Raw genomic sequence first — 12,669 nt, forward strand, 5'->3', positions numbered from 1 at the left:
AGAGATGGCAGAGAGGGATTTGTAGACTCCTCATAGAATTCAGACGTCTTGGCTGGAGTATTCTGTCCTCCCTCAGGTAGTACAGGGGCCAGGACTTCCTGGAGTCGTCCTGATTCCAGAGTCTGCAGCTGGACAGGCTTGGGATGAAGCCTCACTCAGTGTTACCCAAGATGGAGCAGAGTCGCTGTGGCTGCACAGACACGCCCCTGTCGCTGTCACAAGATGGTTACTCATGCCTGGCTGTGTCCCAAGGGAAGGAGGGTCCTGGAGCGGAGTGGAGGAGAGAGAGGAGGAGGACTCCACCCTCAAGGGGCCCAGAATGAAGTGTGTAGAGGAGACCCTCCCATGATATGATGGAGGAATTAGCAACTTTGGGATAAGCCACCTAGAACAGGGGATTGGGTGTGGCTTTCCCTGGCAGCTGATCCTCTGGCCACAGTGACTCACATCCCTATTAGGCACTCTGTCCTGTGCACAGTTCGGACTGTCCTGACCCACCTAGACAAAGGGCTCAGGCAGCCAGGCGTGGGGGTGGGGGTGGGGGATGGGAGGCCACCGGGTATCACAAGGATGTTGTGTGCTTTGTGCTTCTCACGGATAAGCTGTCGTCATAAAGCAGCTAGCAGCAGACACACAGCATTGAATTAATCGATCAGTGCATTTAACCTTTTCACTGCTGAGGATGGAACTCTGAAAAATCAGGGCTGCATTGTATGATGGGTAAGATTCATTTCTAAGCCACGCCTCCAGCCCCTCACTCTAGGCTGTTGCTCTACCCTGAGCCATGTCCCTGGTCCCTCACTGGGGGGATTCTAGGCAGGGACCACTCCTGAGCCATGCCCCCAGTTTTTTAATTTTAATGTTTTTGAAATTTTATGTGTTATGAATGTTTTGCCTGCGTGTATGTAAGTGCACCAGTGTTGTGCAATGCCTGTGGAGGTCAGAAGGTATTGGATCCCCTAGAACTGGAGTTATAGATGATTGTTAGTTGCCTGTGGGTGCTGGGAACCGAACCTGGGTCCTCTACCAGAGCAGTCAGTGCTCCTTACTACTCAGCCAGCTCTCTAGTCCCACTGTTTATTTATTTTTGAGACAGGGTCTTCCTGTTGCCCCAGCTGACCTGGAAATTGCTATGTAAAGGAGGCTGGCTTCAAACTCACATAGATCCTCCTGCCTTTGTCTCCAAGTGCTGGTCTCTCTTAATTTTAATGTGGAAACATGGTCTTGCTAAATTGCCATGCCAACCTGCCTCTTCCTCTGGGTCCTGGGATACAGGCCTTAGCCACCGCATGGTGCATCCTCTGGCATCAATGGTTTGGTAAGAAGCCGTCACACAAATTATAACTAAATATCACCTTGTGATCACTCATTCTGGCCAAACCAAACTAGGCCTAAGGAAGCAAACATGGATGGTACCTTAGGGACTGTGGAAAATGTTGGGGCCGAGGACCCAGCGGGTTCTGGCTGTGCTCAGGAACACCCCAGCACTGTGCGGACAGGACTGAGTGATTCTCAGTAGGATGTCCTGGGCCATGCAGGACGCTGACCTGAATCCCCAGTGTCTACCCACTCCATGCCACTGGCAAATGCATTTCAGAAAGTCAGTTTCTTCTCTGCAATGAAGGTGTCTTAGTTCTGAGTTACACCCTGGGCTCCTCACAACCTGGCTCACTTAATTCATCCATCCATTAAATTTGCATCAGCTTCCTGATAGATTTAATCCCAAATGAACTCCGTGACACAGATCAAGCCCTAACTGCCCTACCCCATCCCTTCCCTTCCTCCCCCCTCATTTGCACAGGTGCCCTCGGCTGACCTTTCAGGACTCTAACTGTCCCTAACTCTTCACTATGGACATTTAGTTTCTTGGTGGACCTTGACTATCAAGCTGTTCCCTCATGTTACATCCCCGCTCTAGGCCTTGTTTATCGGTAGCTGGCGCACAGTAGGTGCACAATGAATAAGCCTTGATGGAGTACCAACTGTATGCCAAGCCCTCTCCTGGATGATGGAAAACAAGCCATGAACAACAGATTCTGTCCTGGCAAGCTAGTGATGCGGAAGCTGGAGATGGACTTCCAGGAAGCTGGGCAGCAGGTGCAAAGACCCTGGGATCTGGGAAGCTCTGTTCTATAAATATTTGTCATGAAGGCCAGATGATTCCAGAAAAAATTGATTACCCAGGTTGAACTGCTGGTGTCACTTGGCAGATGGCTTGCACTCCAGTCCTGTACTGTGAGAGACTGTCACCTGGTGTGAGGGGACAGAATTCTGTCCCTGGGCTAGGTGTGACCCCAATCAAGTACCCCAGGTTTTACTGGGGACCTGACATGGGCTGATTCTGGACAGAAACAGTCTCCATAAGTAGGGGAGAGGTCACACAAACCTGTGACACCCCAGACTTTGCTCTTTGCTCCCTGCAGGGATGGAAAAAGCACAAAACAGTGAGATAAAGGGCCTCTCTCCCCGCCCCCATATGCTCACATATCATTGGTCATTGGTCCTGTCAATCTCCTCTGTGCCCCAACCAGGGTCCAGGGCTGGCCTAGAAGTTCCTGGCCAGTATTTCAGCATCTTTTAGGGGGTGGAGATCCAGCTAAGAGACCAGCCAGGTAGCAGCAGGGACTTGGGAAAGAGGCCTGCTGCACAGCTGTCTGGGCTCATGGATGGGAACTTAACAGCTGAGAAGGTGAGGAACTTTGATGGGGGGGGAATGCCATGCTGAGGGAGTTCCCAGCTGACAAGGCTATAGAGAAACTGCAGCCCCATCCCACAGATGGGAAGGTTGAGGCTGGAGACTGAATGGAATGGGACTACACAGTTTCCTTAGAGGAGGACTGGGGTTAGGCAAGGGCTTTAGGACAGGCTTGATCCAGGTGTCAAACCTTACAAATTTTGTATGTATGTAATTTAAAATTATATTTGTGTATAATCTTTGGAATCTCTTGTCTCCTTCTATAAGGTGGGTCCCAGGGATCAAACTGAAGCTGTCAGTTGGGCTTGGTGGCAATCACCTTTACCTGCTGAGTCACGTTGCCAGCCCCTCATTTGGCTTTTTTGTTTGTTTGCTTGTTTGAGACAGGGTCTTACTGTGTAGCCCCAGCTGGCTTGGAACTCACTCTGTAGACCAAGCTGGCCTTGATCTCACAAAGATCCACCTACCTCTGCCTCCCGTGTGATGAGATTAAAGGTGTGTGCCACCACACCAAATAGTTTTTTTGAGTCAGTGTCTTGCTAGGTAGACCAGGTTGGCCTGATTCTATGTCTGTCTTTTGGGCAGATTCACTGATGGAGACTCTGGACAGAGTCCATGGCAGCTCAGGCCAGGGGCTAAGTGGGTACCATGTCTGAGCCAGGATTTGGGGTGCTGTGGACAGGGAAAGGATATGTAATTGGCTGTTCCGTCCCTCGTCCCTTTAGATGGCTTCCCCCACCTGCGCAATGGGTTCCCTGGACAGCCTGGAGCTTCTAGACCTTCTATTCGACAGGCAGGATGGCATCCTGCGACACATAGAGGTGGGGGAGGACTGGAGCCTCACCACGGAGGAGCAGGTGAGGGCCACCTACTGATGGTGCTCTGGGTGACAGTGGGGTGGTGCTGGATGAGCCTATGGCCCTGCTGGCCAGTGCTCAGCCCTGGGAAGCGCAAATAGCTCACGGAGTTCATTTAAGCAATGCTTTATCTTATACCTAGATATTTTCCTCCCCTTAGCAGGTGGGGGAAATGGGGCTCAGAGAGGGCAAAACACTTACCCAAAGTCACACAACCAAATGATTTGGAGCCAAGTTTGAATTCACACTCAAGACTCACAGCAGAACCACTCTCTCCCTAACACACAGACAGGGCCAGCAATCTGCACAGAGTCCCAGAGCAACCTGAAAGACTGAGCACTGAACATTCATTTGGCTCTCCCCCTTCCACTTCCAAAAGGTTCTACCAAATTCTGACTCTGATGACTTCCTAAATTCCATCCTGGGACAGGGAGACTCTGACCCCACTTCCCCCATCTGGTCTCCGGCTGCCAGTGACAGTGGCATTTCTGAAGATCTGCCCTCTGATGCCCAGGACATCCCTCCTCGCAGCAGTGGGGGGACAGTGGATACGACAACCAGGTGTCATCTGGCCGAGCCTGGCAAAGGGCTCTGTCCATCCTATGTCCCCAGGACCCCATGCCCTGTGGCTCCCCAGGCACCAGTTCTTGAGTCCTCTGTGGCCATCGACCTGGGTGAGTACTGGACATACAAACACCGTTGGTAGGAGGAGGACTCTGTGGTGCCCATTTCAGAGGTGGTACAACTGGAGACTGAGACACCAGGCGGACAGCCACAGTGCAAAGCCAGTGTGGCCTTAATCTCTGTTCCTGCAATGTCTGGTTCATAAAGTAGATGCTCAATAAGAGCACAGGATATTCCACAGCATCCGGTACTGTGTGCAGATAATGCCTTGGGAAAGACAGCTTATCAGAGGCCACCCCTGAAGATCAATAATGATTTACTTCAGAGACATTGATCCACACCCCTGGCCAGGCAGAGCCATAGCTGGAGATATAAGGACCCAGGGGCATTGTCATTGTCCTTTGAACCTGGGTTTGTGTGAGTGTGGTACTGGGAAATAAAACAGACATCAGGCATGCTAGAATCTACCCCTGAGCCATGCCCCCAGGCTGTCCCTGGCATTTTATAAGACACTATGCATCCCATTGGAGAAAAAAAAAATTTTTTTTGGTCTTTTTGAGACAGGGTCTCCCTGTAGCCCCAGCTGTCCTGGAACTCACTATGTAGACCAGGCTGGCCTTGAACTCACAGAGATCTGCCTGCCTCTGCCTCCTGAATGCTGGGATTAAAGGTGTGTGCCACCACGCCCGGCCCATTGGAGAATTTTTAAGACTAGGCTCAGAGAGGTAAATTCATTTACTTGAAGTCACATAGCTCTTCTCACCCTGGTCAGGGCATAGGCCATAGGTTCGTGATGTTAAGCAGCATGCCAACTGTGTGCTGGCCACCAGAGGGACAGGCTGGATGTGAATTGGATCTTGTCCCTGTCCTGTACTCCTGGGTGGTAACATTCACTCCCTGTTGTGCTGGCTATGTGTCCCTACAGTGTCCTTGCCTGTATAACCGGGGAGCAGACTGAAATAACAAGAGGAATTAACAGTCTTTGTTTTTATTATTTAATTTTTGAGATAGGGTCTCCCTGTAGCCCCAGCTAGCCTGGAACTTGCTCTCAGAGATCTACCTGTCTCCTGCCTCCTGAGTGCCAGGATTAAAGGCGTGTGCCACCATGCTCAACCAACCCTGCATTCTGTCTTATAGCAGAGGGGAAACAGGCATGGGATCATTAAAGCTGGAAGCAGAGAGAATGGAATCCCATTCTCTCTGCTTCCAGCTTCGGGGATCCCTATACTGTGACTAAAGTCTGTATGTTTGAGGTTGGGGAAGGGACTTGCTGCAGGCTGGGAGCTGAGGCTGATCCATGTGGTATCCTCTCTGTTGCTGTCCCCTCCTCACCTGGCCAGACCCGTGGACTGGGGAGGGCCTATATGCAGAGGAGCAGTCGAGCTCACTGTCCCGCTTCAGCCTCTCCGTGAAGGATCTTCTGCTATCGAGCAGCGGCGGGGACTTGGTAAGCACACTGTCCCCATAATCCCAGCACTCCAAGGAGGTTCCCAGGGCACAATTCCGTAGTGAGGCTGTGTCACTGTCCTGGGCTGAGCTGCTTTCTAGCAAAGTATAAAGAAAATGGAGTGGGATCTAGTGGTGCCAGTGACATTCCAGAATGCAGGCAGCTCAGGGATCACAGAGGAGTACCAGTGGGAGTCACCACTAGGTACTAGGTCTTAGTGAGTCTAGGAGGACTTCCTGTAGGTGGGCGCCAGCAAGCCTAGAAGGATATGGTCAAGGTGGGTGACTGCTTTCCAAGTAACAAAGGCCTTCGATATTTAGGTAGGGCTGGGGGTGAACCTAGGGCTTTGCACAGGCTAAACAAGTGATCCAGTGTCAGGCCACGCCTCCAGCCCCTCACTGTGGATTCTAGGCTGTGACTCTACCCTGAGCCACGCCCCCAGCCCCTCACTGTGGATTCTAGGCTGTCACTCTACCCCTGAGCCACGCCTCCAGCCCCTCACTGTGGATTCTAGGCTGTGACTCTACCCTGAGCCACGCCCCCAGCCCCTCACTGTGGATTCTAGGCTGTCACTCTACCCCTGAGCCACGCCTCCAGCCCCTCACTGTGGATTCTAGGCTGTGACTCTACCCTGAGCCACGCCCCCAGCCCCTCACTGTGGATTCTAGGCTGTGACTCTACCCTGAGCCACGCCTCCAGCCCCTCACTGTGGATTCTAGGCTGTCACTCTACCCCTGAGCCATGCCCCCAGCCCCTCACTGGGGGATTTTACATAGCTTTGAAGTCTGTGCACCTCCAATGAAGTCCCCTGGTTTCCATAGCAACAGCATCACCCGGCTGCCTCCCACCTGCTGGGACCTGGGAATGGACACTGTCAGGAGCTGGTATTGACTGAAGATGAGAAGAAACTTCTGGCTAAGGAAGGTGTCGCGCTTCCCACACAGCTGCCCCTTACCAAGGTGTGTGTGGGACCCTGGGCACCAGGTCTGTGTTTCCATGTCCTGAGCCCACGTTCCACCGTTAAAGTACCTGCACTTGTGGCCTGGCTCCCATCTGTAGTCCAACTTTGAGGTATCCAGGGACCAGTGTGGGACTCATAGGGTGAAATCAGTGCTCACTGTTCCTGTCTGTGGCCACAGCTTTTATATTGAGTCCATACCAGCTTGGACTGTCCTACAGATGTGTTTTGACTGGAACCAATTACATTTCATAAGGTCTCATTCTGTAGCTCAGGACGGCTTCCACAGCCTTACATAACCAAGGATCCTGATCTCCTGGTCTAACTGCTTCCATCTCTAAGTACTGGGATGACAGACATGCACCACCAGGATTGGTTTATGTGGTGCTGGGGATGAACCCAGGGCCTCTTGAGTGTTAGGTGAGCACTCTGCCCACTGAACTACAGCCATAAGCTGGGTTTATCATTCTTATTTTTGTATATTCTCAGGCACTAAGCCCTGGTGGCAACTATGTATTTGTTAAGAATGAGATGTCTGGAGACTGCCTCAGCAGTTCAGAGCACTGGCTGGTCTTGTAGAGGACCCAGGTTTTGTTCCCAGCACCCACATGGCAGCTAAGAACTGTGTCACTCTAGTTCTGACCCCCTCTTCTGGGCTCTTTGGGCATTGCACACATGTGGTGCACTTACGTATGTGCAGGCAAACACACATATGCATAAAATAAAAATAAATTCAAAAATTAGATTGAAGTCTCTGGCCAGCCTGATTGTGCTCCCTGTCATCTCAGCATTTGGGAGATGGAGACAGGAGGACCAGGAGTTCAGGGTCAATCTGGGCTACATAGTGAGATCAAGGCAGCCTGTTCTACATGAGACCCTGTCGGAAAACAAAGAGAAGACTTGGACAAGAGAGCCGACTGCAGTTCCTGGGATCTGGGGTTGCTCACATGGGGTGGGGACAGCAGAGGGGCCGATCCTCTAAGTCACCTCCCCTTCCCTCTCTGCAGTATGAGGAGAGGGTGCTGAAAAAAATCCGCAGAAAGATCCGGAACAAACAATCAGCTCAAGAAAGCAGGAAGAAGAAGAAGGAGTACATCGATGGCCTAGAGATACGGTACAGGCCGGCGCTGCACACCCACCTGGGAAGCCCAGGCAGCCCGCACATGGTCACGGTTTTCACCTCTTAACAGACCTGGAGACTTAGTAAACAAACAAAACCCAGAAGTCTTGTGTGGTAGCTGGCTGCTCTTGCGGAGGACCCAGGTTCGGTTCCTAGCACCCACACGGCAGCTTACTGTCACTTCAGTTCTAGGGGATCCAACACCCCCATCAAGCCTCCACGGGCACTGCATGCACATGTACAAACCCCCACACACACATAAGTAAAAAATGATAAAAAATAACTAGGTATGATTGCTCACACCTTTGATCGCAGGACTTGGAAAGCAGAGGCAGGAGGATCTCTGTGAGATCGAGGCCAGCGTGGTCTACATAGCAAGTTCCAGGCCAGCTGGGACTACAGGGAGACCCTGTTTCAGAAACTAAAACAACAAACAAGGTGGAGGGGATTAAATGAGACACCCAGTGTTGACCTTTAGTCCCCATGTTCTTGGGCATGTAAAACAAAACAACAAAAACACATTCTGGTCTTATCCTAGATGCTGTGTGTCCTCAGGCTAGTCACTTGGCTTCTCTGGTTTGGGTGGAGCCTCCCCTGGAAACATCTTTGGGGCTGGTAGGTAACATGCATCTTCCCAATGTTACGGGGTCCTTGTCCCCACAGGATGTCAGCCTGCACCGCCCAGAACCAGGAGCTGCAGAGGAAAGTTCTACACTTGGAAAAGCAAAACCTGTAAGTGTTTGCTGAGCCAGGCTGGGCGTGGCCCCCAGAGGGCCTTGTTGGAGAAGAAGGGCTCATTCAGGCTCCATGGGCCGAAAAACTGAGGAGATGAGAGCTCACAGTCCACAATGGAGGCGGGCTGCATCAAGGGCATTTGAGTTTGTGGCTTTGAGGGGTGGATAAGAGTTTACTAGAACAGAGATGCCTTGGTAAAGGGAAGGACAGAGGCCTAAACAAGAACCAGCTGACAGATGTGTGGAAAGAGTGTGCTTTAAACAGAGGCCACAGCAGTGCAAAGGCCCTGGGGCAGGTGAGAGCTTGGAATGATGGAGGAGCGTTGAGGAGCCCTGTGTTGCTGGAGCAGAAAGATTGAGGGGCAGAGTGGGAGGGGATGAGGCAGGAAGGATGGGACAGGGAGGGCAGGGCCCTGTGGGCTGCAGGGAGGACTTGGGCTTTGACTTCAATTTAGTTGGGAAGCCCAGGGTAGTGGGAGCCATGGGTTCCCCTTTCAACTGTGGGGATGAGGCCCAACCGTGGGCAGAAGCAGCGGGTGTTGTGGAAGGGCTGCATGTGGCGTCCAGGGCAGACACAGGCAGGCCATGAATGGTGGGAGATGGGTTCCTGTGGAAGGATGGAGTTCGGGTATCAGCCAGGCTGTGGGGGGAACCCAAGAAAGATGGACAGAGACCTCTGAGGGTTCAATCAAAGCATCTTGTCCCTCCCAGGTCTCTTCTCGAACAACTGAAGAAACTTCAGGCCCTTGTGGTCCAGTCCACCAGCAAGTCAGCCCAGACGGGCACTTGTATAGCGGTAAGTCCTGACCCCAGGCTCTGGGGGAACCCCAGGACAGGTGAAGTCCTTGGTGTTCTTAGAAATGGAAGTGGGGAAGTGAGAGGTGAGGCACAGTGGGACAGGCTTGCCATCATAGGCCTTGGGAAGCTGAGGTGGGGGAGTGCTCCAGGTGGGTTGGTCTGAGCTGTGGTGAGACAGAGTTTCAGTGACTAACACCCCACGAAGAAAAATAGCTTAGTCCTTCCCTGCTTCTAAAGGGAGTGTACTCACTAGGGAGGTGGATGTTTGGGGTTTGGGGTGACCCTGCCCCATCTCTGGCAGGTCCTTTTGCTGTCCTTTGTCCTCATCATCCTCCCTTCTGTCAGCCCCTTCGCCTCCAACAAAGCCGACAATCCCGGAGATTTTGCGCCCATGCGAGGTAGGTGATCATGTCTCCCCAAGTTCGGGGTGGGGGCTGGGGCTCAGTGGGTGGAGTGCTTGTGGCTCAGTGGGCAGAATGTTTATAGTTCAGTGAGAAGAGTGCTTGTAGCTCAGTGGGTAGAGCTCACCTAGCATGCATGAGGCCCTGGGTTCATCCCCAGCACCACACAAACGAGGCATGGTGGTACATACCTGTCATCCCAGCATTCAGGAGGTAGAGGCAGGAGGATCAGGAGTTCAAGGCTATGCTGGGCTTCATAGTTTGAGGTCAGCCTGTGCTACATGGGACCCTATATCAAAAAACCAAAACCAGCCAGATATGGTGGCACATGCCTTTATTCCTAGCACTTGAGAGGCAGACATGGTCTATATAGCAAGTACCAGGCCACCTGGGGCAATAGGGAGACACTGTCTTAAAAAAAACAAAACACTAGCCGGGCATGGTGGCACACGCCTTTAGTCCCGGCACCGGGGAGCAGAAGCAGGAGGATCTCTGAGTTCAAGATCTCTGGTCTACATAGTGAGTTCCAGGAGACAGTGAGTTCCAGGGAGACCCTGCTTCAAAAAAAAAAAAAAAAGGAAGGGTTGAGATGGGTTAAGGGGTGAGATAGTTCAGCAGGCAAGGGGGTTTGTGGCTATGCCAGAGCTTAATCCCCAGGACTGACCTTCATCCACCTCCATCTCTGTGACTCTCCAGTTCTTCTCAGTGTTTTCCAGAACCCTGCACAACTACGCTGCATCCCGCGTGGCTCGAGACACTGTCCCAGGCTCCGAGGTCCCAGGACCCTGGCCCGACGTCAGCACACCCCACAAAGGTTCTCCTCCCAGCAGCCTCAGTACAGACTGGGGGAACTTTCTAGAAATACCAGTGCTGGGTAATTCAACAGATGAACTCGACAACTCCACCCTGGTGTTGGTCAACTCCACGGAGGACCTGGGCCAGGCCACCCTGCTGGACTGGGTGGCCTCAGAACAGCTGCTTAGCCCAGGACGTGGGGGGCTGGACACAGCTGGAGAGGAGCTGTGAACATCACAGGGACTGTGGCTAGGGTCCCCCTGCTCCAGGGGTGTTTTGCGGGTGCTCTGAGCAGAGGTATGGCGATCCAGAGGGTCACAGAGGACCCCAGCAACTGATGGAGCCCAGTGGGGAAGCCTGGGAGTCAGAGACCTGGGCTGGAGAGATGCTCAGCAATTAGAGCACTGGCTGCTCTTGCAGAGGACCTGGGTTTGGTTCCCAGCACCCACATGGTAACTAACATCATCTGTAACTCTGGACCCACGGGATCTGATGCCTTCTTCTGGCCTCCCCAGGCATTGCACAACATGATGCACTTACACACATGCAGGCAATACACTCATACACATAAATACAATATTAAAAAGAGCTAGTTACCTGTTTGTTTGCTGATACAGCCCCAGAGCTTATGTCTCAGCAGTGTCCCCTTCAGTCACTGTGAATGTGCAAAACCCGTGGGGACCCAGGCTCCCCAACACCAGGGAACCTGCTGGACCCGAGCGGGCACTGTGGAAAACACCCACCTTTCTTCCTTTTTCTTGTGACTGGGTCTCACCATGTAGCTCAGGCTGGCCTAGATCTCACAGAGATCCACCTACCTCTCCCTCCCAAGTGCTGGGATAAAAGGTGTGCTCCACCAGGCCAAGGTAAACACCCTATTTTCTAAGACTGCTGTGACCTTCAATAAAGTATTTTAACATTGCTGAGGCTGTGATTCAGTAAGCACTTAGCTTGTAGCTAAGTGGGTAGAGTGCTTTTAGCTGGGCATAGTGCTTGTAGTTCAGTGGGTAGAGTGCTTGCCTAACATACACAAAACTCTGGCTCCATCCCCAGCACCACATAAACTGGGTAGGGTGATGCATGCCTCTCATCCCAGCATTGGGGAGGTGGAGGCAGGAGGGTCTGGAGTTCAGGGTCATCCTCAGCTACATATGAAGTTCAAAGACAGTCTGGACTGTATAACTCCAAGTCGCTACAAAAGGAAAAAAAAAAAAAGCATTTTGAGAGAAGACCGATGGTGTGCAGATGGAGTTGGGTGAGGGTTCATGCAGTTTTGGGGAGCTTCAGATATTGGGACAGGCAGCCTGGGAAGGGGCATATTATCCCCCTGGGCCTGGGTGGCATTAGCACCTTGGAGAGTGGGGTGTTTGAAGACCTGGCGGGCCCTCCAGAGCTTTGAGGCTGACACCCACCTACTTCCAGCTTCTCACTGTTTGGTTCATAGATGAAGGCACAGAAAATCCCACATGGGGGTGGATGGAGTTTTTGCATTGTGGCCTGTGCATAGTGCTCAGGGATGAAAGGTCTCAATCTCTAAGGGATGTGCAGCCTGGGCACATGGCAAGCTAGCTCAGCAGTTAAAGGCAATTGCTGCCAAGCCTAAGGACTTGAGTTCGATTCCCAGGATCCCCAGGATGGAAGGCAAGACCTGACTTCTGCCAACTATCCTCACCTGTACATGTGCACTGTGCAGACAAAAGAAAGAAATGTAAGCCAGGCGTGGTGGCACATGCCTTTAATCCTAGCACTTGGGAGGCAAAGGTAGGCGGACCGGTGAGTGTCTTACAAAATGCCAGGGTCAGCCTGGAGGCATGGCTCAGGGGTAGATTCTAGCATGCCTGATGTGTGTTTTATTTACCCATGTGCAATGCCTGCGGAGGTCAGAGGAGGCTGTTGGATCCCCTTGGACTGGAGTTACAGACAGTTTTAGCTGCCATGTGGGTGCTGGGATTCAAATCCAGGTCTTCTGCAAGAACAACCGGTGTTCTTAACTGCTGAGCCATTAAAAACTGTCTTGGCAAGCCGCCACTACGCCCAGCAATCCACTAATTTTTTATAAAAAGATGTTCTCAAGTGGCCCAGGCTGGCCACAAACTATGTAGCCAATGATGACTGAGGTCCTGACCCTCCTGCCTCCACCTCCCAAGTGCTAGGATGACAGGTGTACACCACACCTGGCTTGGGGTCGATTACTTGGTGACACATCAGCAGTCCATCCATCACAGACCCTCAGGTGACGC

The 12,669-nt window shown here is 52.2% G+C and overlaps 1 protein-coding gene across 6 annotated transcripts; it reads left to right on the forward strand.

The window, feature by feature from the left end:
- The first annotated feature begins 582 nt into the window (after positions 1 to 582).
- Creb3l3 (cAMP responsive element binding protein 3 like 3) lies at positions 583 to 11,351 on the forward strand. Of its 6 annotated transcripts, none has more exons than XM_029565402.1 (11): positions 583 to 720; positions 1,919 to 2,097; positions 3,421 to 3,552; positions 3,932 to 4,226; positions 5,517 to 5,623; positions 6,445 to 6,582; positions 7,589 to 7,695; positions 8,365 to 8,433; positions 9,147 to 9,231; positions 9,579 to 9,631; positions 10,331 to 10,603. In XM_029565402.1, the coding sequence occupies exons 2-11, from the start codon at positions 1,987 to 1,989 to the stop codon at positions 10,491 to 10,493; spliced, it is 1,260 nt and encodes a 419-aa protein (XP_029421262.1). In that variant the 5' UTR covers positions 583 to 720; positions 1,919 to 1,986; the 3' UTR covers positions 10,494 to 10,603. The 6 variants fall into 6 exon arrangements, with proteins under 6 accessions (XP_029421262.1, XP_029421261.1, XP_029421260.1 ...); XM_029565401.1 differs by having other exon boundaries at positions 585 to 720; positions 10,341 to 10,603; XM_029565400.1 differs by having other exon boundaries at positions 586 to 720; positions 9,535 to 9,631.
- Positions 11,352 to 12,669: the final 1,318 nt, after the last annotated feature.

The sequence above is a fragment of the Nannospalax galili genome, unplaced genomic scaffold (assembly GCF_000622305.1).
Source record: "Nannospalax galili isolate Female #2095 unplaced genomic scaffold, S.galili_v1.0 scaffold77, whole genome shotgun sequence".
Classification (NCBI taxonomy): Eukaryota; Metazoa; Chordata; class Mammalia; order Rodentia; family Spalacidae; genus Nannospalax; species Nannospalax galili.